This window comes from Nomascus leucogenys, chromosome 20 (genome assembly GCF_006542625.1).
Source record: "Nomascus leucogenys isolate Asia chromosome 20, Asia_NLE_v1, whole genome shotgun sequence".
NCBI classification, from domain to species: domain Eukaryota; kingdom Metazoa; phylum Chordata; class Mammalia; order Primates; family Hylobatidae; genus Nomascus; species Nomascus leucogenys.
In genome coordinates this window covers 82,042,519-82,063,816 of record NC_044400.1, presented here as the reverse complement: position 1 = coordinate 82,063,816, position 21,298 = coordinate 82,042,519, and the positions used below count along the sequence as shown (strand labels likewise).

The 21,298-nt window shown below is 47.8% G+C and overlaps 2 protein-coding genes across 3 annotated transcripts in view; one reads left to right on the top strand and one right to left on the bottom strand.

The window, feature by feature from the left end:
* Positions 1-1,855: 1,855 nt before the first annotated feature.
* SLBP (stem-loop binding protein) lies at positions 1,856-21,035 on the bottom strand. 2 transcript variants are annotated; one of them, XM_003278989.3, is made up of 8 exons: positions 20,480-20,650; positions 20,224-20,340; positions 12,478-12,582; positions 8,616-8,675; positions 8,174-8,311; positions 4,808-4,957; positions 3,920-3,986; positions 1,856-2,770 (listed from the first exon to the last, which is right to left on the bottom strand). In XM_003278989.3, the coding sequence occupies exons 1-8, from the start codon at positions 20,536-20,538 to the stop codon at positions 2,654-2,656; spliced, it is 813 nt and encodes a 270-aa protein (XP_003279037.1). In that variant the 5' UTR covers positions 20,539-20,650; the 3' UTR covers positions 1,856-2,653. The 2 variants fall into 2 exon arrangements, with proteins under 2 accessions (XP_003279037.1, XP_003279038.1); XM_003278990.4 differs by lacking the exon at positions 12,478-12,582 and having other exon boundaries at positions 20,480-21,035.
* Positions 20,054-21,298, top strand: part of TACC3 (transforming acidic coiled-coil containing protein 3) — a 30,712-nt gene continuing 29,467 nt past the window's right edge. The window contains exon 1 of the mRNA XM_030800925.1: positions 20,054-20,101. The gene's annotated coding sequence lies outside the window, so the exon portion shown is untranslated. The remainder of the gene's footprint in view (positions 20,102-21,298) is intronic.

The following is a 21,298-nucleotide window of genomic DNA, read 5'->3' as shown; positions in this document are numbered from 1 at the left end:
ACATTCACATAAATTTTAGAATCATCATCTACAAAAAATATTGCTGAGATTTTGATAGGAATTCCATTATAACTACATACATCCATTTAGGAAGAATTGACTTTTTTTTTTTTTTTTTTAGACGGAGTCTCGCTTTGTCACCCATACTTGAGTGTACTGGTGCAATCTCGGCTCACTGCAACCTCCGCCTCCCAGGTTCAAGTGATTCTCCTGCCTCAGCTTCCTGAGTAGCTGGGACTATAGGCGCACACCACCATGCTCAGCTAATTTTTTGTATTTTTAGTAGAGACAGGGTTTCATCATCTTGGCCAGGCTGGTCTCGAACTCCTGACCTCAAGTGATCTACCTACCTTGGCCTCCCAAAGTGCTGGGATTAGTGTGAGCTGCTGCACCTGGCAAAAATTGACTTTTTTTTTTTCTTTTTTGAGATGGAGTTTTACTCTTGTTGCTCAGGCTGGAGTGCAATGGCGCAATCTCGGCTCACCACAACCTCCGCCTCCCAGGTTCAAGCGATTCTCCTGTCTCAGCCTCCCAAGTAGCTGGGATTACAGGTATACGCCACCACACCTGGCTAGTTTTGTATTTTTAGTAGAGATGAGGTTTCTCCGTGTTGGTCAGGCTGGTCTCAAACTCCCCACCTCAGGTGATCCGCCCACCTCAGCCTCCCAAAGTGCTGGGATTACAGGCATGAGCCACTGTGCCCGGCCCAGGAATTGACATCTTTGAGTCTTCCAATCCGTGAGCATGTTACATTTCTCCACTTACTAGATCTTTGTTTCATCAGTGTTGTGCAGTTTTCAGCATACAGGTCCCATACGTGTTTTGTTAGATTTGAAACGAAGCATTCTAGTTTCAAAAGCCCAGAATCTCATCTGAATCCACTCCCTTGTGGAGGAGGCACCTGACAGCTGTGTTGAGCCCCTTTCCATGTAAAGACTGTCCCCGGCCCCCACCACACACACGCACACCCCCCACACCCCCCCTCAATGAACAGCGGGGACAGACCTAGGACACCTGCTGCAGATGCTCCCAGGAGTCCCTGGCCCACAGCAAGTCTGAAATCCCGCTGGGCACACATCACCTGGCAGTCCCCTGACTAGGCCAGCCTCAGTCCTCCAGGCTCCTGGCTCCATCTCTGAATTATCCTTCTTTTTCACGAAAGGCAGCCTGTGTTTGCAACTGGAGAGTTTTATCTTCCTGCTTCCCGGTGGTAGGAACCTGAGGGTTCAAGGCCTCTTGTATTGCCTGGCCCTTTCAGTCCAACCTGGCAGCAGCTTCCATCCATGTAATTCTGTGACTCTTAATAGGGTTCATTCAGTTCATTAGAAGCCACATCCGTGGGGCTTTTCAGAATAGCACCATCTTGGGCTCCTGCAGAGGAGCAAGAAGCCTTATTGAGGGAAAGAAAGGTTCTAACAGCTGGGCATGGTGGCTCACACCTGTAATCCTAGCACCTTGGGAGGCCGAGGAGGGCAGATCACCTGAGGTGGAGAGATCGAGACCAGCCTGACCAACATGGAGAAATCCTGTCTCTACTAAAAATACAAAATTAGCTGGGCGTGGTGGCACATGCCTGTAATTTCAGCTACTTGGGAGGCTGAGGCAGGAGAATCGCTTGAACCCGGGAGGCAGAGGTTGCAGTGGGCCAAGATCTCACCATTGCACTCCAGCCTAGACAACAAGAGCGAAACTCTCTCAAAAAATAAAATTAAAAAAATAAAGAAGGCCCTTTACCCAGCGCCACTCGCTGAGTGCCACTTGCTTCAGACACAAGAAAGGCAGACACAACTCTGACCCTCCAAACATGTCAGCTCTCATGGCAGCTGGCCCACCTGGCAACACCACCAATCAGTTAAAGAGGGTTCTTTTCTTTTTATTTTTGCAATATCTCATACAAAAGCAATAGAAACATAACAGTCTTAACAAGAAGTTTACAATTGAATATTTGAACAGAAAATCTGTACACATTATCATTTACAGCAATTTTACATGGTAAATTAACTGATTGTTTTAAAATGTTCTTTCTAAATCGCTTCACTCTGCTGCCCAACTCTTGGAGTATTCTAAAGAGTCTAACTAGTGCTATTTACAAGTACCAAATTAAGACCATATAACTTACATAAAACCTATTCGTTTAATAGCTCAATTTAACAATGTCTGACATCAGAGTGCTGTTATGACATATTGATAAAAGGCCAAAAATTAAGTTTCCATAAAGATATTAAAGGTGTCTGAGAATACTTTGATGCCTATAAAAGTAGCTGACTCTCAATTGGTCCCATGGATTACATGGTTAAATCCAAAACACTCCATCTGACAAGCAGCAACTGAAGATGCCCGTGGAAAACCAGTTAAGTAGACCTGTCAGCTTACCCTGGAGGACAACAGGGATTACGCAACTAAGCTCGCTGGAAGATTGCTTCAAGTACTTTCTTGGATTTAGCTCCATTTACAATTTAAAACATGCAAAATATACTCACTATACATAAAATTAATGTTTCTTAAGAAAGTAAGGCAAAAATAATTCATCATGAGATAATGGACTACTAACAGAGAAACCACCAGGTACAAGTGCACACACATGCTTGGTGCCTGGCCAGCCTTCCACCTAGTCGGGGAGGAGCTGTTTCTCTTCTTGGCCGCCAGGTGGCAGTTAGCTCATGGCTGAGAAGTCTCTCAAGGGTTCAGTTAAACAAGCTTCCAAATCAAACTCATCCTCCACTTGACTGTCCATGTGTCTAACCTTCGTGGGTGTGCCAGAGTACACATCCTGGAAAACAGAAGCATGGGTCAGTTGACATTCATCTCACCCTGCAAACAGGGGCCACTTCCTACACCCCACAGCTTATGTGGTAAATTGTGACATAATGCACAGCAAGGTGTACACTTCATGTGCAACTGAGACAGATTTTAATAATGACACTGCAAAGAGAAACCACATGTACCATTTACGAGACACTGAAGTTTAGATGTCCACACATTTTATTTTTATTTTGTAGAGACGGAGTGTATGTTGGCCAGGCTGGTCTCGAAATCCTGGGCTCAAGCAATCCTCCTGCCTTGGTTGGCCTCCCGTTATGCTGGGATTATAGGAAGGAGTCACTAGTCACTGCGCCTAGCCATGTACATAGTTTATAAGCATGGAAAGAATTCTAAAAGCCTAGACAAAACCACAAATAGCGGCTGTCTCAGGACAGGAGACAGTATTTAAACTGATACATTTAAAAACGGTTTTCTTTTCTCTTGAGACAGAGTCTCACTCTGTCACCCAGGGTGGAGGGCAGTGGTGCAATCTCGGCTCACTGCCACCTCCACCTCCCGGGTTCAAGTGATTCTCCTGCCGCAGCTTCCCGAGTAGCTGGGACACATGCCTGCATGACCACACCCAGCTAGTTTTTGTATTTTTAGTAGAGACTGGGTTTCACTATGTTGGGCAGGCTGGTCTTGAACCCGACTTCAGGTGATCTGCCTGCCTCAGCCTCCCAAAATGCTGGGATCACAGGCGTGAGCTACCACACTCAGCAGACGGTTTTTTTTGTTTTTGTTTTTTTGAGACAGAGTCTTGCTCTGTTGCCCAGGCTGGAGTGCAATGGCGCCATCTTGGCCCACTGCAACCTCCACCTCCTGGGTTCAAGCTATTCTCCCACCTCAGCCTCCTGATTAGCACGGACTACAGGCACCCACCATCATGCCTGGCTATTATTTGTATTTTTGCAGAAACAGGGTTTCATCATGTTGGCCAGGCTAGTCTTGAATTCCTGACCTCAGGTGATCCGCCTGCCTCGGCCTCCCAAAGTGCTGGGATTACAGGCGTGAGCCACCGTGCCTGGTCCAAACTTCAGTTTATAAGGCAGCATGTGTTGCTAACAATTCACCTGCAACCACCAAGCTGAAAGACTTATCCAAAGAAAGTACTTACAAAGTCATCCTGAGAGCTGGTCTGGGGCTCAGAGCTGCTTTCTGCAGATTCAAGGTCTACAGGGTGTCTGTTAAACAAAATCCAACAGGTGCGTCAGGCACTAACTTAACAAAGCCAGAAGACGGGGTGCTGCAAACCCCATCCATATGGTACAGCCACAACACTGACAGTGTGCCCTAGGCTCCCTGAGGGGTCAGCTTTCAGTGACTATTTGACAGACTTAATCTCAGCCCAATCAATCCAGCAAAGAGAAAGCTGATGGCAATGAGAAGCAGCAAAAAGATCTGCTGGGCTCACCACACAAGCATCCTTGGAAACAGAAGCACTCATAAGCCCAATTTTTGAGGGGGAGAAACAGGCACTGTAATGAACATACTATGCATTATCACTAATTTTTCCAAGTTTCTACTCAGAGAATGGGACAATGGTGTCACACTGGGGGAAAAAACCCGAATAACATCTGTCAGGACGAACTGGTAAAGCCACTTACAATCGTTTCAAACATGCCAGTCTCTAATAAATTTCCCAGCACAGAGGAGAAACTCAATTGTTTGTTTAAAGAATGTGTCTGAGGAAGCGAGAGGCTCAGGACCAGAGGAGAGCTGAGAAGAAACCCCACATAGAGGGAGGGAGGTACAAGATCATTCTCTCTACCTTCCCAGAATGACTTTGCTTGAAAAAATAAATTCAATCCAGGAAGCAAACTCTTCCTTCCAGCTGCCTCCCACCCAGTACAGAAGAACTCAGCACCAGGCTGCAGCAGCTGCTCTGCTCCCCAACAGCTGCTGGGGGACTTGGCACCAGACCCTCCTGTCCCAGTGGTGCACAGCTGCTCCAGTCACTGGACCAATCAGAGACTCACAGAACAAGAATGCAATAAAGACATACATTTCTTGCAAATCACATCCTTCTTCAGCTGGAGGATCCCAAAAATGCAGAGCCACCTTCCAGAGCTTGATTTGCTGGTCCCATGAACGTCGACTATACTTCTTAAATTTATTAGGGGTCTTGGGATGAATGCCAGGTTGTCGAAGGTGTCTACAGGAGAAAGATTATTCTAGCACATGCCCACATGCCACTCACATTTCCACATTAGCTTGAAGATTAATCAAACTATGAGATTAGTATTATTTTAAATATTATAGATCACCAGGCATGGTGGCTCATACCTGTAATGCTAGCATTTTGGGAAGGTCATGCCAAGATCACTTAAGCTCAGGAATTCGAAAATGGCCTGGGCAACACAGTGAGACCTCGTCTCTATTTAAAAAAACAAAAACAAAAACAAAAACAAAAAACAGCTAGGGGCGCTGGGAGCGGTGGCTCACACCTATAATCCTAGCATTTTGGGAGGCTGTGGGTGGATCATCTGAGGTCAGCAGTTCGAGACCAGCTTGGCCAACATGGTGAAACCCTGTCTCTACTAAAAATGCAAAAATTAGCCGGGCGTGGTGGCCTGTACCTGTAATCCTAGCTATTGGGGGGCTGAGGTAGGAGGATCACCTGAACTCAGCAGGCAGAGTTTGTAGTGAGCCAAGATCGTGCCACTGCACTCCAGCCTGGGCAACAGAGCGAGACTTCATCTCAAAAAAAAACAAACAAACAAAAAAAACGCCGCTGGGCGCGGCAAATAACTTGAACTCAAGAATCTGAGATCAGGCCGGCCAACATGATGAACCCTCATCTCTACTAAAAATACCAAAAATAAGCATGGTGGCTCATGCCTGGAATCCCAGCTACTCCAGCGGCTGAGGCAGAAGAATCACTTGAACCTGGGAGGCGGTTGCAATGAGCCTAGATCATGCCACTGCAACTCCAGCCTGGTCAACAGAGCAAGACTCCACCTTAAAAAAAAAAAAAAAAAAAGTTGGGCACAGTGGTTCACGCTGTAATCCCAGCACTTTGGGAGGCTGAGGCAGGCAGATCACGTGAAATCAGAAGTTTAAGACCAGCCTGGCCAACATGGTGAAACCCCAGCTCCACTAAAAATATAAAAAATTAACCAAGCGTGGTGGTAGACACCTGTAATCCCAGCTACTCGAGAGGCTGAGGCAGGAGAATCACTTGAACCCAGGAGGCGGAGGTTGCAGTGAGCCGAGATCACGCCACTGCACTCCAGCCTGGCGACAGAGTGAGACTCCATCTCAAAAATAAATAAATAAGTAAATAAATAATCAACTGAGATCCTACAAAATGAACAAATATGTTAAAAAAACAAAACAAAACAAAAAAAACACTATCCGGGCCGGGTGCGGTGGCTCACGCCTGTAATCCCAGCACTTTGGGAGGCCAAGGCGGGTGGATCACCTAAGTCAGGAGTTCGAGACCAGCCCGACCAACATGAAAAAACGCCATCTGTACTAAAAATACAAAAAAATTAGCCCAGGCATGGTGGCGCATGCCTGTAATCCCAGCTACTCGGGAGGCTGAGGCAGGAGAATCGCTTGAATCTGGGAGGTGGAGGTTGCAGTGAGCCAAGATTGTGCCATTGCACTCCAGCCTGGACCAGAGTGAAACTCGGTCTCAAAAAAATCACTATCCACTGGGCACAGTGGCTCACGCTTGTAATCACGGTACTTTGGGAGGACTACTTGAGGCCAGGAGTTCAAGACCAGCCTGGGCGACATAGGGAGACTCCCATCTCTACAAAAATTTAAAAATTTAGCCAGGTGTGGTGGCATGCACTGCTAGTCCCAGCTACTCAGGAGGTTCAGGTAGGAGGATTGCTTGAGGCCAGGAGTTCAAGACTACAGTGAGCCATGATGGTTGGGCACGGTGGCTCACCCCTGTAATCCCAGCACTGTGGGAGGCGGAGACAGACGGATCACAAGGTCAGCAGTGCGAGACCAGCCTGGCCAATATGGTGAAACCCCGTCTCTACTGCAAATACGAAAATTAGCCAGGTGTGGTGGTGGGCACCTGTGGAGGCTGAGGCAGGAGAATCGCTTGAACCTGGGAGGTGGAGGTTGCAGTGAGTTGAACTTGCGCCACTGCACTCCAGCCTGGGCAACAGAGCAAGATTCTGTCTCAAAAAAATAAATACACAGTGAGACATGATATGCCATTGCACTTCAGCCTAGGTAACAGCAAGACTCAGTCAGGAGGGAAAAAAAAAAGCACCATCACATTGAATCTTACTATTCCTTTGCCGGCTATGTTCCAAAAAAAAAATATATATATATATATATATTTTTGAGATGGAGTCTTGCTCTGTGATCCAGGCTGGAGTGCAGCGGTGGAATCTCGGCTCACTGCGACTTCCTCCTCCCGGGTTCAAGCGATTCTCCTGCCTCAGCCTCCCGAGTAGCTGGGACTACAAGTGTGTGCCACCACGCCCAGCGAATTTCTTGTATTTTTAGTAGAGACGGGGTTTCACATGTTAGCCAGGATGGTCTCGATCTCCTGACCTCGTGATCCGCGCTCCTCGGCCTCCCAAAGTGCTGGGATTACAGGCATGAGCCACTGCACTCAGCCAAAAGTAAATTTTTTTTTTTAAGAGACAAAGTCTCACACTCTGCAGCCCAGGCTGGAGTGCAGTGGTGTGATTAATGGTTCACTGTAACCTTGAATTCCTGGGCTGAAGCAATTCTCCCACCTGTCTCCCAAGTAGCTAGGACTACAGGTGCAAACCACCACACCTGAATAATTTTTAAATTTTTTGTAGAGATGAGGTCTCCTTATATTGCCCAGGCTAGTCTCCTGGCCTCAAGCAGTCCTCTCGGCCTCCCAAAGTGCTGGAATTAAAAGCATGAGCCATTGCACCTGGCCCAGAAAAGTAAATTTCAACCCCAATCCTGCCAAAAAGTTCAAGAAAAAACTAAAGCTTTCTTTATATCCTTCTGTGTCTGTGTGTTTGAGGGAGCAGGATAGGCAAGAACATGCTGCTTAAAGGCAATAGGGCAATGCCAATTTTTTTTTCTCCAATTAGAATTTTACAATATTTAACTTGAACTTCATTTTTTCCCCATCATGTATTTTAATAAGCTTACATCTATATGACTGCTGACTCCCAAGAAATAAAATGTTATCTAACATTCAAAATTATGAAAATGATTTTTGAAATCTTCATGTCTTTAGTTTTTCAGTTGCCAATCCATTCTTTATTTACATCATAAGCCCCAGTAAGTCTCTATTAAATAGCTCTTAGCAGGTGTGAACTATCCCCAGCATCATTTGTACTACCCAATCTAAGCAACTCTTTAGAAATGCAATGCCACATGGCTTGTTCAAGACATGCCACTGAAACAAGACTACCTTGGGACTTCTTTAATATAACGATCGTAGGCAATTGTGTTCTTCCCATAGTTGATCTGCTTCTGTCTCCTCATTAGGACACTTTCATCTGTCTCAAAGTCAGCCGGCACAGTAGACATAGACTCCTTTGAATCAGAACTGAAAAAACAACAGACTAACCGAATAAGCCCTGCAATTAAGATCACCATGTATGTAAGGTAAGCCAAGAAAATGTCAAAACACAATAATGGAGGATTCACTCCAGACTTCCAACCATATGAATCCTAAACAGTCCAGAGACTGCACGTATAGGAATTTAGTACACAACAGATACAGTATTTCAAATTAGTGAAAAAGGTATTAACAAATGCTACCGCGACAGTCAGCATTTCTGTCACAATTTTTTTTTTTAACAAATTACAGGTCTATCAAATTAGAAAAGAAACATTTACACAGCCTTTACCTTCCTGATGATGATTTTCTCTCTCTTCCAAAGTCATTGATGAGGAGTTTCCTTTTATATCTGAGGGCAAAATAAATATTGCTGTTTTTAAAAAAGGTATAAAAATAAAGCAGCCAGGTCTGAGGAAGCTCCACCCTGATACCCTCAGGCACAGCATCCTATGCAATCCAGAAGCTCTGTGGGCCAAAAGAAATCCTTGTCAGGTTCAGTTTAAGTAGTGAGATCCACACAACAAAAATTTACATCCCCCCAGGCCGGGCATGGTGGCTCACGCTTGTAATCCCAGCACTTTGGGAGGCCGAGGTGGGCGGATCACGAGGTCAGGAGATGACAAAAAAAATTAGCCGGGCGTGGTGGCGGGCGCCTGTTGTCCCAGCTACGCAGGAGGCTGAGGCAGGAGAATGGCGTGAACCCGGGAGGCGGAGCTTGCAGTGAGCCGAGATTGCGCCACTGCACTCCAGCCTGGGCGACAGAGTGAGACTCCGTCTCAAAAAAAAAAAAAAAAAAATTTCCATCCCTCAAAACTTGGCAGCCTTAAAAAAAGAAAAACAAAACATAAATTGAAATAAATTTTTATTTTAAAAACACCAAACTTACTAATGGGACTCGTATGCCTACTGGGCACTGCATACCTTCTCCAATCTTGGGAGACCAAACGTGCCCCCTTTTGTCTTGTTCCTCATGAACTTCCTGCGGCATCTGCTTTCTATTGCATTCATTACCAGAACACAGTTTTGCCAAAAAAAAAAAAAAAAAAAGTATGACATCTCCAAAAGGAGTCTAGCGCAATCTGACATTGAAACCACGAGCTACCTTGAGCTCCAAGTTCATGTGGGTATCTTTTTTTTTGAGATGAGGTCTCACTCTGTCACCCAGGCTAGAGTACAGTAGCACGATCATGGCTTACCACAGCCTCATACTCCTGGGCTGAAGCAATCATCCCACCTCAACCTCCCAAGCAGCTAGGACTCCAGGCAAGGGGCCGCCATACCCATCTGGAGAGATGGAGGTCTATGTTGCCCAAGCTGCTCTTCAACTCCTGAGCTCAAGCGATCCTCCTGCCTCAGCCTCTCAAAAGTACTGAGATCAGGAGTGAGCCACCACGCCTGGCCTGTCATGCAGGTATCTAAATCATGTCATGTATCACTGTGCCTCCTCTCAAAATCTAAAATCCACCCAAGTTTGCTGAGTTGTTCAGTGCAGTTTGGACGCCAGAAGGTAATGAAGTAATTTATCTCCTGTGCATCTAGAGTAGCACTGGCTATATAACACCATCTTTGTACGATTCAGAGATTAGTCCTGCAAATCATTTGCTGCAGGGCCTCATTCTCTCTAGTATCACAGATGAGAAAGACTGGTTTTCAGGTATGATGAAAACCCATTTTCATTTTTTTTTTTTTTTTTTTTTTTTTGAGATAGAGTTCCCTCTTGTTGCCCAGACTGGAGTCCAATGGTGAGATCTTGGCTCAGTGCAACCTCCGCCTCCCGGGTCCAAGTGATTCTCCTGCCTCAGCCTCCCAAGTAGCTGGGATTACAGGCATGCGCCACCACACCCGGCTAATTTCGTATTTTTAGTAGAGATGGGGTTTCTCCATGTTGGTCAGGCTGGTCTCGAACTCCTGATCTCAGGTGATCTGCCCGCCTTGGCCTCCCAAAGTACTGCGATTACAGGTGTGAGCCACCGTGCCATGCAGAAAATCCATTTTCATACTCTTATACTGCTAGTTTGTAGTCTGTTAGTCTCCTTGAAGCATAGTAAGCTGACATTTCATACCCCTCTTACTGTCGGGAAGTAAGCTGGCCTGCCAGTAATGGCTCACTAAAGGGCCAGGAGTTTAAATTACACAGGTTGCACTAAAAGCCGCAGCTTTGGCCAGGCAAGGTGGATCACGCCTATAATCCCAACGCTTTGGGAAGCCGAGGCGGGCGAATCACCTGAGGTCAGGAGTTCAAGACCAGCCTGGCCAATATGGTGAAACTCAGCCTCTACTAAAAATGCAAAAATTAGCCGGGCATGGTGGCACACGGCTATAATCCCAGCTACTCGGGAGGCAGAGGCAGAGAATCACTTGAACCTGGGAAGCAGAAGTTGCAGTGAGCTGAGATTTCATCATTACACTCCAGCCTGGGAAACAGAGCAAGACTCCGTCTCAAAAAAATAAATAAGTAAATAAAAGCCGTAGCTTTCCATCACAAAGGGTATAATCAACACAGCAGTCCAAACAGTGCTGTTTTCCAAAACAGGACAATTTTCAGGTACAGACCCATGAGATATCTGAAGAACAAATGGGATCTACTCACAGGACAATCTGGACAGGTGGAATACACGTGAATAAGAGCTGCACATAACCCCTGGCAAGGGGTGACTTGAGAGAGCAAGTAGGCTATAGGTATGCAAGAACTGTCCTAAGATTTGTGAATGCAACACAAACTATATAGGTCAAGTCAAACATTCTAATTTTATAGTTGAGAAAGTCAAGACCTATATAAATACAATAATTCACTAAAAACATTGGTACTCACATCTGTGAACTCCTAGTTCCTTTCTTCTACCAAGGCACACATCCACCCACACATTTTGATACCAGAAGAAATGACAAATAACTCCCCCAAATGCTCAATAACCAATTCTCACGTATTCCTATCCCTTTTCAAAGGAGGCTGCTATAAATACCATCACTGGCTACCAAAATGAAAACAGGTAGTCTAGGTATGCTTCCGTGGCTGACACGCAAGACACATTTTTCTCAAGACCCTGTTTGATTTATCAGCCACTTGTTGGCTAAAATTATCTTGTGAAATACTTCAACCAATTATGAGCCACATTTTAACTGGGTTTGAATAAACCCAGTCCTTGCAACTGGGTTTGAGTTAGACAACTCATCAAAAGAGAAAGGATCAACACACTGATAATCAAGGGAGATTAAACAGTGGTTAAGGATGCAATCAGTAATGGTAATGAGTCAACAAAGAGGAAGTAGCTTAGTTTGCAAGAACTTGGATACACACAACAATCTTGTGTACAACTGCAAGAGGTTCACAGAATCCAAGTTTGAGACCTTTCCTTGTATGATGGCATCTCTGAGCTGGGTTTGTTGCCTAAGCCAAGTGTCAATGTATTCCTTCATCTGGAGACAGCACTCCATCTACTGTGCTGGGTTGTGTGAGCACCGCATACAGAAGGTCAGTGGTAACAAATGACTGTAGTAAGTTCCTGATAGGCCGGGCACAGTGGCTCATGCCTGTAATCCCAGCACTTTGGGAGGCCGAGGTGGGCGGATCAGGAATTCGAGACCAGCCTGGTCAGGCATTTGAGACCAGCCTGACCCAAAACAGTGAAACCCCGTCTCTACAAAAAATACAAAAATTAGCCAGGCGTGGTGGCCTGTGCCTGTAATCTCAGCTACTCAGGAGGCTGAGGCAGGAGAATCGCTTGAACCCGGGAGGCGGAGGTTGCAGTGAGCCGAGATCTTGCCACTGTACTCCAGCCTGGGCAACAGAGACAGAGTGACGCTCTGTCTCAAAAAAAAAAAAAAAAAAAAAGTAAGTTCTGATAGTCCTCCAGCCTGCAATCCAGCAGTAACACCACTGTGCACCTACTTCCACTCTCGGAAGGATTACCACCAAGAGGACAGTGGTCTTGAAGCTTGAAAGAGTGAACCCGCCTGGAGGGCTTTTCACAGGATAGCCAGGCCCGACCCCATTCGCAGGCCCAGGTTTTCTAACAAGTTCCCAGGAAATGTTGATGCCTTTGGTCTGGAGCCCAGAACTTTGAGAACCACTGTTCTAAGACATATATCAAATTTAATGTGTTACTGAAAACGCCACAGATTAACACTTCAAGGTGGTCCAAAATGTGTACCTTGCCATTTCTTTGTTAACTCTGGTCCTCATTTCATCTTCTTCAACTGCACTTGCCCAGTCAGAGCATCTGGAACGGGGTTTAGGGCCTTCAGGAGTGGTAAAGCTGCAATAAAACGAAAATGCTACTGAACCATGACACATACTTTCTTTCAAACTGTATGTCAAGAAATATTCAAAGGCTGGTGGGACACAGTGGCTCACGCCTGTAATACCAGCACTTTGGAAACTGAGGTAGGAGGATCACTTGAACCCAGGAGGAGTTCAAGACCAGCATGGGCAAGATAGTGAGACCTCATCTCTATCCCCCACCCAAAAAAATAAAAGCATTGTATCAGTGAACTATGTGTATCAAACCATACTAAACTGGAGTTTAGCAGGACAAAAGCAAACTAGATGTAGAACATAACCTATCAGCTGAATCTGTCTATCCAGGGCTGTCTTACTATCCAGGGCTGTCTTACTAGTCACGGAGCTCCCTGGCAGTGTGCCCACTGTGTTTGGGAGTCTAATAAAACCAACTAGATTTTAGACTTCAAACTAAATTATGATTCCTTTTGGGTGTCCACACTTCAGTAGTCCAGGGCTATCATATGGCTAAAATCAAGATATTTGGTTCATCTCTGGTATGTGTTTATAAAGTCATTAAAATGAGAGATTTGCTTCAAATTTTTGCAGTGTGTGTGGCAGTCAGAAAAACCCGTATCTAGTTTTCAGCTTCAGTTCTGGCATTTCTATGAGTTAACCTTATCTCATTGATCCAACATCCAGCCTGATGCTGGAGCTCATGAAGTTGACTCTCTAAGAAGTTCAGAGAGTGTAGAGTTTCCCATCCTGTATTTAATTTGTCCCTATGCCATTAGTCCCAGCTTGAAGTCATTGCCAATGTCAGTGTTGACAGGATTGCAACAATATTGCCTTTCATAAAACCGACGACCAAAGAATTCCATTATTCTAACAAAGCCCAAGTCTCACAGATTGTGGGCACATCTAGACAGATGTGTGCATGCTTGATGGTGCAGAGCAACTACTCACTTCTACCAACCTCATGCTTCCCCTGGCTGGCCATACAGAGGGATTCGTTGTCATACTGAGAAGGCTCTGCAAGATAAGTCTCTAATTGAGGCTATCTCAGGTGGGTGTTTCCGCTGTATAGTCCCAAGCCTTGGGACCAACTTCTGATAATGAAGCAGGCTACCAAAAACTTACCCAGCCCACCCCAGGAGTGTCTGGATTTGATCATGGATGTAGCACACGCCAAAATCACTAAGACTTTAGACTACTTGTTTTATTTTGCCAGATTATCATGGGAGAGTCTTTAGTTCTGAATTTTCTGTAAGTCTGAGTACTTAGTAGAATTATAAAGCAGGTACAGCTGACACCTTCTCACCATGTTGTAAATATTTACTGAGACTGGGCACAATACTGAGGGATAATAATCTTCTGATTTATCCAATGCTGACTGTCTAGAGCAAATTGTCCACTCTGTGAGTGGTCCTGTAACATGTATGAACATATTTCTGGGTGCCTTAGAAGTTGTCTTTTTCATGTGTGCTAATATGCAGTATTTATACATTGTGAGAAGTTGATTTTAATAAAAAGGTTGGAACTTCATCTCCAAAATAAATACCCAAGCATGGTGGGGCATGCCTGTAGTCCCAGCTGCATAGGAGGCCCAGGCAGGAGGATCACTCTAGCCCAGGAGGTCAAGGCTGTATGAGCCATGATCCTGGCACTGCACTCCAGTCTGGGCAACAGGGCAAGACTGTATCTCAAAAAAATATATATGGTGGCAGAGGACAGTGGCTCATACTTGTAATCCCAGCACTTTGGGGAGGCCGAGGCGGGTGGATGACCCAAGGTAAGGAGTTCGAGACCAGCCTGGCTAACATGGTGAAACCCCATCTCTAATAAAAATACAAGAATTAGCCAGGTGCAGTGGTGTGCACCAGTAGTCCCCAGCTACTAGGCAGGCTGAGGCAGGAGAAGTGCTTGAACCCCAGAGACGGAGGTTGCAGTGAGCCAAAATTGCACCACTGCTCCTCCAGCCTCAGCAAGAGACTCCGTCTCAAAAAATTAATAAATGAAATAATAATACAGAATAGCTAGCATATCCATTTACCTTTCAGGTGCATGTAATTAATAATTCAGAATGTTAGGTACACTATGATTACAATGTGTATGGAGAAGTATATGTCAGAGTCCTTGCTGTGTCAGGACTCCGTCTACTGGCAAAGTACCCGCTATGCTTGAGTTAAACCACATCCAGGAGCTCAGTTCCATCTCAAGTTCAAGGTAGTCTTCAGTCAGTATCGGGAAATTGGCTGGGCAGTGGCTCACTCCTGTAATCCAAGCACCTCCAGAGGCCGAGGCCAGCGGACTGCCTGGGCTCAGGAGTTCCAGACCAGCCAGGGCAACATGGTGAAACCCCGTCTCTACCAAAATACAAAAACTTAGCTAGGCGTGGTAGCGCGTGTCTGTAATCCCAGCTACTAGGGAGGCTGAGGCAGGAGAATCCCTTGGACCCAGGAGGTGGAAGTTGCAGTGATCCGCCAGGTGGAGTTGCAATGAACCGAGATCGTGCACTGCACTCCAGCCTGGGGGAGAGACCCTGTCTCAAAAAATAAATGAATAAATAATAGTCCAGGTGTGGTGGCTCATGCCTGTAATCCCAGCACTTTGGGAGGCCGAGGCAGGTGGATCACCTGAGGTCAGGAGTTCAAGACCAGCCTGACTAACATGGTGAAACCCCATCCCTACTAAAAATACAAAAATCAGCTGGGTGTGGTCACGGGTGCCTGTAATCCCAGCTACTCGGGAGGCTAAGGCAGGAGAATCACTTGAACCTGGGAGGTGGAGGTTGCACTCCAGCCTGGGCAATAGAACGAGATTCTGTCTAAAAAAATAATATATAAAATTTAAAAAATAATAATCAGGAAATCCGAAAGCTTAAGGCTTCGTGTCCCAAATTCTGGCAGTTCAAATTGATGTATCTTATTTATACATCAGACATAAACTCACATTATTTTTCTACCCCGTTTTTCTGTTGATCACTACTGATATTAAAACTAGATACTGGGCCAGGTGCACAGGCTCATGCCTGTGATCCCAACACTTTAGAAGGCTGAGGCGGGCGGATCACAAGGTCAGGAGTTTGAGACCAGCCTGGCCAACATGATGAAACCCTGCCTCTACTAAAAATACAAAAATTAGGCTAGGTGTAGTGGCTCACGCCTGTAATCCCAGCACTTTGGGAGGCTAAGGTGAGCTGATCACTAAGTCAGGAGTTCCAGACTAGCCTGACAAACATGGTGAAACCTAGTCTCTACTAAAAATACAAAAATTAGCCAGGCGTGGTGGTGCGCACCTGTAATCTCAGCTACTCAGGAGGCTGAGGCAGGAGAATTGCTTGAACCCGGGAGGCAGAGGTTGCAGTGAGCTGAGATCGCGCCATTGCACTCCAGCCTGGGCAACACAGCAAGACTCTATCTCAAAAAGGAAAAAAAAAAAAAAAAAATTAGCCAGGCTGGTGGCGCATGCCTGTAGTCCCAGCTACTTGGAGGCTGAAGCAGAACTGCCTGAACTTGGAAGGCAGAGGTTACAGTGAGGTGAGATCATGCCACTGCACTCCAGCCTGGCTGACAGTGAGACTACGTCACAAAAAAATAAACTAGATACTAACTCTAAATACAACAAATAAGCAACCTATTTTAGCTGTAAACCAAATGCTGTGCTTTGAAAATGCAATTGCAGTAACAAATGAATAATCCTCTTATGTAATTATCATTTCTTCCCTTACAGTCCCACAACTCGGATAGACTTAAATTGGATTTCTAAAAGTAAATTTCCAGATTCTAAAAATGGTAGAAAGTTATGAAATCAAATTAGGTAATTAACTGAAAATTAAATTGACTCAACAGAGGCTTGTCCAGGATTGGATACAAGCATCCTCACTAGTGTATCAAGAGGTTCAAGTCTGGGTCTCCCAGCATAACAAATTCCTGAACTACAAGAATAATTTAGGCCGGGCGCGGTGGCTCACGCTTGTAATCCCAGCACTTTGGGAGGCCAAGGCGGGCGGATCACGAGGTCAGGAGATCGAGACCACGGTGAAACCCCATCTCTACTAAAAAAAAAAAAAAAAAAAAAAAAAGAATAATTTAAAGCCTGTGTATGTGAATGACCATATACTACATACCGTATTTTGGTACCTTTAAATCCATGTCTTAGATTAAGTAGGTTATATTCACAATCTACCCTATCTTGGGACAACAAAGCCTAATTTTACACACTAAGCTAACAACCTTCCAAAGAGTACTTCTAGATCTTATCCATCAACGAGCTGGCTCTATTTGTCAGGTGCCTCCAGGCATTATCCACAATGTGCAAACACCAGTGCAAAGGCCCTAGGACAGAAACATTCCTACAGTTGGAGGAATGTTACCAAAAACTCCCGTGACTTCTAAAGCACTGTAAGGATTTAATATTTTTATCTTCAGCTAAATGAGACCACGGGAGGGTTCAGAGCTTGATCTCAATAAGGTTTGATTACCTTCCCTTCATATTTGGACCTAGGGCCTCTTCTGTACCCACCCCTAGACCCAGGTCTTTTTTTTTTTTTTCTTTTTTTTTTTGAGACGGAGTTTCACTCTCATAGCCCAGGCTGGAGGGCAATGGCGTGATCTCGGCTCACCGCAACCTCCACCTCCTGGGTTCAAGGGATTCTCCTGCCTCAACCTCCCGAGTAGCTGGAATTACGGGCATGCGCCACCATGCCCGACTAATTTTGTATTTTTAGTAGAGATGGGTTGTTGGGAAAAAGGCTTATCGGGTGCCTGTATAAGCTGGCCATAAAAATATGGCACAGTAAGTTGTGAAAAGCCACAAGAGGCCTCTGAGGAGGAAAGCCTCCTAATTGTTATCATGTTCTCATGCTCAGAGCGAGACCTGCTCTTATCTGTAAACACTGTGTTCAAGGAGAAAGACACTCCTTTAAAGCACTAGAATGTGGACAGATGTGCAGGATCCTAGTTAAGCCTGCTCCCACTAGCTACTCTCCAATAAGTTAAAGATATGCTGTTTGAGCACAAAGGAGATTCATTCAAACCGCTATAGATTACACCTATGACGCACTGCCTCCCTTTCACGGTTTCACCCTGAACATCTACTTCTTTTTTTTTTTTTTTTTTTTTTGAGACGGAGTCTCGCTCTATTGCCCAGGCTGGAGTGCAGTGGGGCGATTTCGGCTCACTGCAAGCTCCACCTCCTGGGTTCACACCATTCTCCTGCCTCAGCCTCCTGAGTAGCTGGGACTACAGGCGCCTGCCACCACGCCCGGCTAATTTTTTGTATTTTTAGTAGAGATGGGTTTTCACCGTGTTAGCCAGGATGGTCTCCATCTCCTGACCTCATGATCCACCCACCTTGGCCTCCCAAAGCGCTGGGATTACAGGTGTGACCACCGTGCCCGGCCTACTTCTTAAAGTGATTGTACTCAATAAATAGTGTGGAGACCAGAACTCTGGGCCTTTTGCAGCCTCCATTTTCCAACTGGTCCCCTGGCTCCCACCTTTATGAACTTTTTTTTTTTTTTTTTTTTGAGACGGAGTCTCGCTCTGTCGCCCAGGCTGGAGTGCAGTGGCGCGATCTCGGCTCACTGCAAGCTCCGCCTCCCGGGTTCACGCCATTCTCCTGCCTCAGCCTCTCTGAGTAGCTGGGACTACAGGCGCCCGCCACCACGCCCGGCTAATTTTTTGTATTTTTAGTAGAGACGGGGTTTCACCGTGGTCTCGATCTCCTGACCTCGTGATCCGCCCGCCTCGGCCTCCCAAAGTGCTGGGATTACAAGGGTGAGCCACCGCGCCCGGCTCCTTTATGAACTCAACCTGTCTCTTCTCATTCCTTTGTCACCACCGGACTTCGAGTACCCTACAGGTAGTGTCGAGGCTGGTCCCCAACAATGGAGTTTCTCCATATTAGTCAGGCTGGTCTCAAACTCCTAACCTCAGGTGATTGGCCCGCCTTGGCCTCCCAAAGTGCTGGGATTACAGGCAGGAGCCACTGCGCCCGGCTCCCTAGACCCAAGTCTCTAAATCTCATCTGTATGTCCTGGCAACTCACTGTGCCTGAAGATGCCTCCCATGTAGACTCCTACACTCCATTCCCTTTCTTGACATCTCCTTTGCTTCTCTAAGCAGCTTCTCAAGCCTCACAACTTCCCATGCCCCGCTGCTCCAGCCCATCTTCTCTATCTTAGCAAATGGCCCCAATCAACATCGTTCAGACCTGAAGGGTTGAGTCATTCTTGACGTCTCCTTCCTCTGTAAACCAAAAAGTGTCTCAGACAGGTCTCAATTACTTTAGGAATTTAGCTGATGTTAAGGACATACCTAGAAAAACACGAAATTACAGAAAGAGTCTGTGGTCTGTGCCTTTCTCCAGAGATGATTGTCAGGGCTTCGATATTTAAAAGAGAACAGTAGGTTGAAGGAGAAAGGATCTACATGTCCCAAGAGAAAAGGAATAGTCAATTATGTATTCCTAGTGTGCTCGGTAAGTCGCCACTTAAGGTGAACAGAGTTCACCCGTGGAGATAATCTTTTATCTGTAGCTATTTGCTTAGAAACAAAAAGAAACACGAAGGTGGCCGGGCGCAGTGGCTCATGCCTGTAATCCCAGCACTTTGGGTGGCCGAGGTGGGTGGATCACTTGAGGTCAGGAGTTCGAGACCAATCTGGTCAACATGATGAAACCCTGTCTCTACTAAAAATACAAAAAATTAGCCGAGTGCGGTGGCATGTGCCTGTCATCCTAGCTGCTGGGGAGGCTGAGGCAGGAGAATCACTTGAACCCGAGAGGCGGAGGTTGCAGTGAGCCGAGATCGCGTCACTGCACTCCAGCCTGTGAGACAGAATGAGACCCTGTCTTAAAAAAAAAAAAAAAAAAAGAAGAAACGCAAAGGTAGTTTCTTGCATGATTCCGCCTTCAGCATATTATTTTTTCCTTTCGGCATAGTGAACTTGGGTCCGAGTTTTTTTTTCCTTTCACGCCTCCCATCCCCAACCCATCAGCAAGTCTCACAGGTCCTGCCTTCACAAGTCCATCCTGAACCACCCATTGCCCCCCACCTTCACTGCTCCATCTCGGCCAAGTCACCATGCCTTTCAGGGCACGTAGGAGCAACAAGCCCCCAATGCAGAACGGGCCACCAAAGCCCCTCGAGAAGTTTTCTCTAACCATAGCCCCGAAGAGCCCACCACTATGACCACTGGCACCCCTGCTTATTTCCTCCAGATCCTCATCGGCTGTCCCACCCCTATCGAGCCCTCCTTTCGCTCGCATCTTGACCCTCCCTGCACACTGCCTAACCTAGAAAATGGCCAAGCAGGTAAGCCCTGTAAATTCACTTCTCCTCGGGACTCGGGTGTCCCCTGACTTCCATGTGTCCACGAGAAGCTCGTCAGAGACCCCGACCTCTCCCGGGAGCACAACACAGACTCGAACTGGCTAACTCGGGCTGACACCGGTTCAGCTGACTCCCATCCTGGCAAGAGGCTTCCGGAGTGTTCCAGCGCCTCCCAGGCCTGCTGCGGCCGCCCCAGTCCAGGCGCCGCGCGGAGACAAAGGTAAAAGGACGCAGGGTGCCGACCCGACCGATCCCGGCACCGCGAGAGCGCGACGAGGTCCCTGGAGCCCGCGGCCTCGTCAAGGGCCCCACCGCGCCCCGACGCCCGGGTCCCGCGCCCACCTCTCGGGTCTGCGCTCGGCGCCGCGGTGCTCTGCCTCCTCGGCGTCTTCGGGCCTCCAGCGCCTGCCGTCGGCTCTGCGCTTCCGTCCCAGGCTCCATCGCGCGGGGGACGGCGGGCTGCGGGGAGGGACGCGGTCGGCTGGGCTCGGGAGGTCCGGGACCGCCGTACAACCCCCGCCCCGCAACACCCCGGCCCCGCACAACCCCCGCCCCACGGGGCACGCGCTCCCTCGCCAGCCGCGCAGCCCGGCCTCACCTGGCGTCACCGTCGCAGCGGCTCTGATGCCTCGGCGGGCTTCGCGGGCGGCAGGCCATGGCGGCACGGGCCGGGCGCGCAGCGCAGGGCCGGGGCTGAGGCGGCGGCGACGTGGGCAGGGAGCGCAGAGCAGGGAAGGGCCGGGCCTGAGGCAGAGACCTGCGTCCCCGCGCCGACGCTCACAAGCTCTACGCGCCCTGCCCCCAACCGCCTTTATGTGGGCGCCGGGCCCCGCCCCCTCGGCCTCCCGCGCGCTCCGGGTCGGGCGAGACCATCGGGCCACGCCGCAGGGGTCCACTCAGCTGCGCGCGCCTCGCGAGCCGACTGGGGCTAGGGCGAGGCCTCAGGACCGCAGGCAGCCGCGAAGCCCGACAGCCCGGCGCTCGGCTCGGGAGCCGGATGGACGCCGTGGGCTGAGGAGAGGCCTAAGGAAAAGGTTGCCCCCCACCCGCGGGATTGAGGCGACCGGGACGCCGCGGGCCCCTGCGACGCTGATAGGTCGCGCCTTGGCGGGCGGGGGCAGCTTTGGCGGGAGATTCGGCCGCGCGCCACGCGGCGCAGGGCCGGGGGGAAGGGCAAGCGGCACGTTTCTCAGCCTGGGTCGTAGCGCATCTCCCATTGGTCCCGGCCTGGGTGGGGCGCGGCTCTGCTTGGCCCCTGCCCAGGTGGGGGCGTGTCTTCTCCCTGGCGGGAACCCGGAACCCGGAAGGCGCGGCCTGTGGCGGGTACTGACTGCTTCCCACTGTCCCGTGGCCGCTGCAGGCCCCGTACGCGCCGTCTATTGTTTTGAGCCGCTTAAAGTTTTGGAGTAACCTTTTA